Raw genomic sequence first — 4,516 nt, forward strand, 5'->3', positions numbered from 1 at the left:
AACGAGTGAATTCTGAATGTTTTCAACCTGAAACAAAGTGGCTTGTAGCGTCAGCAGGTCAACGGTCCTGTAATTGATGACGAATGATTTGTTTGTTTTGGGAGAAATACTGACATGTTTCCACAACAAACACACACACACACAACAACACTCTCTCTCTCTCTCTCTCTCTTTCTCTCTCTCTCTCTCTCTCTCTCTCTCTCTCTCTCTCTCTCTCTCTCTCTCTCTCTCTCTCTCTCTCTCTCTCTCTCTCTCTCTCTCTCTCTACTGAACAGCACAAAGAAAAGACCAAGAAGGACATAGCTCCAGACAGTGGCCATCTTTCAACACACTTTGGCCTGGACTGACTCCAAGATGCCATCAGTCTCTGTTTCAATGTTTTGTTTTGTTTGTTTGTTTTAAAATCTGTTTTCTGTTTTATTTTGAAAGTCTGCTGGAACGCTTCCCTGCATTCTGTCAAGTTCCCTCCATCCTGATTGTTGGCCGCACCCTACTGTGTTTCAACTGTACCTCATCCCCCTTTAAATGTATGTCTTTGCTGGGTTGAGTGTAAGGTTGTCATTTCCTATGCATCAGCTTTTCAGCATTCTTTCTGGTGGGTTTTCATCTGGCGGTGGTGTTTCCTGTGCCAGCCCTGACTGCCTTCCTATGGACCAGCCATTCGGTTTGGGTTAAAGACCTTCTATGCCAGGAAGGTTCCTTGAAGTGTCAGTGATGAGGCATGTTTGTAGTCCCACAGGAGGTGGTCATCACCAGGTTCCTTCACCAACAGGAAGTGGTCATCGTCAGGTTCCTTCACCAACAGGAAGTGGTCATCGTCAGGTTCCTTCACCAACAGGAAGTGGTCATCGTCAGGTTCCTTCACCAACAGGAAGTGGTCATCACCAGGTTCCTTCACCAACAGGAAGTGGTCATCGTCAGGTTCCTTCACCAACAGGAAGTGGTCATCTCCAGGTTCCTCCACCAACAGGAAGTGGTCATCTCCTGGCTCCTCCCCCAACAGCCAATAGGATCGCTCCATGTGATTGTGGTGATTGAACCAGTAAATCATCTCTGGTGGACAGAAGTTGATGATCTTCCAGGTTGAGTTCATCAAGATCATCTTCACTAATGAACCCTCTGATGATGCTGGAAGCCTGGATGCTACGTTAGCAGTGCTAAGCTAACGTTAGCCTATGAAGGAACTACACCAGGGTCACATGACTTCAAGGTCACCACCACTAAGCTTCAGGCTTCTTGTTTCCCCTGATGACCTTTAATGACCTCCACGACCTCTGTAGGCTCCTCTCGACTCTTGTTAGCAACCCAGGTTTTTGAGACTCCACCACTCCAACATCCACCAGTCTGGTGTTACTGGTGGATCTGATGTAGAACTGAACCTCCAACATCCACCAGTCTGGTGTTTACTGGTGGATCTGATGTAGAACTGAACCTCCAACATCCACCAGTCTGGTGTTACTGGTGGATCTGATGTAGAACTGAACCTCCACCATCCACCAGTCTGGTGTTTACTGGTGGATCTGATGTAGAACTGAACCTCCACCATCCACCGGTCTGGTGTTTACTGGTGGATCTGATGTAGAACTGAACCTCCACCATCCACCAGTCTGGTGTTTACAGGTGGATCTGATGTAGAACTGAACCTCCACCATCCACCGGTCTGGTGTTTACTGGTGGATCTGATGTAGAACTGAACCTCCACCATCCACCAGTCTGGTGTTTACTGGTGGATCTGATGTAGAACTGAACCTCCACCATCCACCAGTCTGGTGTTTACTGGTGGATCTGATGTAGAACTGAACCTTCTGGTTTATGTTAATGGTTCTGGGTCCATGCTGACTTTTTGAGTGGAAGCAGCAGAAGCGCGAGCGTGAGACAACATCCCACCAGAACCAGTAGAATGTTTGACTTTAATTATCATCAGCTGCAAGACATCAGTGCCATCATGGCTGGTTGCCACAGCGGCTATCTGGTCATACGTGATCCCTGATCACCACATTTGAGAATTCAAAGTAATGCAGGATCTCAGAAACCTGCAGCTACATAGAGAGTGCAGCTCCACCCAATGATGCCTCGGCAACATAGGAATGTCAGCATTTGGACCGTTACAAATGTTGATTTACTACATTTTTTAGGACTCGTTCCTGCAGGGTTCCGAGATCCTCCAGTATGTCCCGTTACATGAAGCCGTCCGGTACACCAGAGCTGTACATGTCAGAGTCCTCAGAAGGTTCTGGGCATGTGAACCGGGTATCTCTAATGAGGCCCCCCATTTCTGGTTATGTTCTTACGTCTTCCCTCCAGGAAACATCTCTTTACAGGTTCAAAGCTGTGGACCAACAAAATCGTAAGAGAAAGAATATCTCCCTTACTGCTGTTTCAATGGTGACATCATCAGCTACCAGGTCACAAGGTCATGAGAGTAAATCCATGAAAGTTCTAGTCCTCCATTTGTCTCTCTATGTCCCCCATTCTGTGAGTTCTGATGTCATTGATAAAACAAAAAGGAAACCAGCATAATCAGTAGAAAATGTTGGTTGTTTGTTTGGTGCACAAGTTTTAAATCTCAAATTTTGACGATCTGATGTTGAACACAGTGTTGACGACGTCAGACCCTTTTTTCATGACGAAAATGAGACGAAGACGAACGTCACCATCGCCCTGTGAAGACTAAAATGTGACCAAAGTGTATTCATTTTCGCCTGACGAGAACGAGACCAGAGTAAATTGTTAGTTGGTGGACCATCAAAGTTTCAAAACATGCGTTTCTTCACCAAGTAGAACAAGCGTGCAATGTCAATCAAGAGCTCCAACATCAGCATGGAGCCAGCTGGAGCTGTTGGTCCTACTGGCCACGCCCCCATCATCAGTACACACACACTAAAAGCCTCTCGCACACACACACACACACACACACACACACACACACATACACACACACACACACACACACAGACAGTCTGGGCCTGTCTGCAGAGGACGAGACTCTCACCACGGCAGCAGCAGCGGTGTCGGTTGGTCCTGAACAGAGGGATGATTGAAGCATAGCTTTAGTCTGTGAGGCTCGCCCTGAGATGCAGTTTCTGTTTGAATGAAGCCTAAAGTTTGTGGTGGTGGTGGTGGTGGTGGTGGTGGTGGTGGTGGTGGTGGTGGTGGTTCCACCTCCCCGTGGAGCAGAGAGCGCTTCCTAGTGCTACATGCTAAAGCTAGAATGAACGGGGCTGCCAGGGCCGCTAATGTTGGCTGGTTTAAAGCAGCCTTCTATTAATCTAGCATGTTATGAATAAAACCCTGTCCATTTGTGGACGGGGGGCAGGTGGAGTGCTTTGACCCGTGTTTGTGGGACTGGGAAACACGGGAGTCCTCAGACCTGCTGCTGTTCCCTGTCTAAGCAACACACCTGGAAGCTTTAACCAATAACAGCAGCTGAAGCCAACATGGAGGACATGAGGTCGTTCACATGGAAGTCAAGTGTGCTTTTATTTTGTTTATCCTGTTTTATTGTGATACAATACTCCTCTTGTGGGCCAGTGTGTTGTCTGCTTCTGCAACAAAATAATAAAAGTAAAAGGTAGAGAGAGAAAAAGAGGGGAAACTCCCCTTTGAAGGTGGATCAGTTCAGTGCTTCATTCTAACACTGGAGTGGCCTCTTCAGTACACACACATCTTTGTTGAGAGGATCTTTGATATTTGACTGAAACCTTTGAGTTTTGGTCGACTAAAACTATCAAGGATAGAAATGACGAACATGGGACTAGAACTAAGAAGCATTTAGTCCAAAGACTGAGACTAAAACTAAATCTGCCAAAAACAACCCTGGTTGAACGGATCCTTTCATTGAGCCCAGAACATGAGAGTCCAATTGGTGACGTATTCGAGGAGCACCCACCGCCGCCCTCCACGCACTCCACCCCTCGTCTGCAGGCGCATGACGTCTCACCTGTCCTCTCACTCCCACCTGAGACTGTCCGCAGCCGCTGCGCCGCATCGACGCCACTGTTCGCTTCTTTTCCGTTCGTGGGACCAGTTCCTTTTCGATTCTGGGCTCCTGAGGTTCTGGAGACTCTTGGACCGGATATAAACGGAACTTGAAGGATCCTCAGCTCCGGTTTGAAATGATTTAGAACCAACAAAGACATCGAGGAGCATCGGTACAAGAGGCAGGACAAAGACCAGGTCCGGGGTTAGGGTCAGGGTGAGAACCAAGACCAGGACCAGTAGGATGTCCCGAGCGGAGGAGCACGAGGAGGTGGACTGTGTTTGCTCCGTCGGGATGAAGTTGACGTGGGACATCAACGACCCCAAGCTGCCGCAGGTGACCTACAACTCGCCAATAACGCACCAATAACTCACCAATAATTCACCAATAACTCTCCAATAATTCACCAATAACTCTCCAATAATTTACCGATAACGAACCAATAATTCACCGATAACTCAACAATAATTCACCAATAACTCGGCATTTATACACCAATAACTCACCAATAATTCACAGATAACTCAACAGTAACTT

The 4,516-nt window shown here is 47.4% G+C and overlaps 1 protein-coding gene across 1 annotated transcript in view; it reads left to right on the forward strand.

Annotated features, from left to right (window-relative positions):
* The first annotated feature begins 3,930 nt into the window (after positions 1–3,930).
* gcm2 (GCM transcription factor 2) overlaps positions 3,931–4,516 on the forward strand; it is a 16,147-nt gene continuing 15,561 nt past the window's right edge. The window contains exon 1 of the mRNA XM_086191007.1: positions 3,931–4,315. Coding sequence (XP_086047133.1) covers positions 4,223–4,315 — 93 coding nt within the window. The 5' untranslated portion in view covers positions 3,931–4,222. The remainder of the gene's footprint in view (positions 4,316–4,516) is intronic.

Source organism: Aulostomus chinensis, chromosome 21, assembly GCF_037954235.1.
Source record: "Aulostomus chinensis isolate RoL2024-O1b breed Wild chromosome 21, RoL_Achi_v1.0, whole genome shotgun sequence".
In the NCBI taxonomy this organism is placed as follows: Eukaryota; Metazoa; Chordata; class Actinopteri; order Syngnathiformes; family Aulostomidae; genus Aulostomus; species Aulostomus chinensis.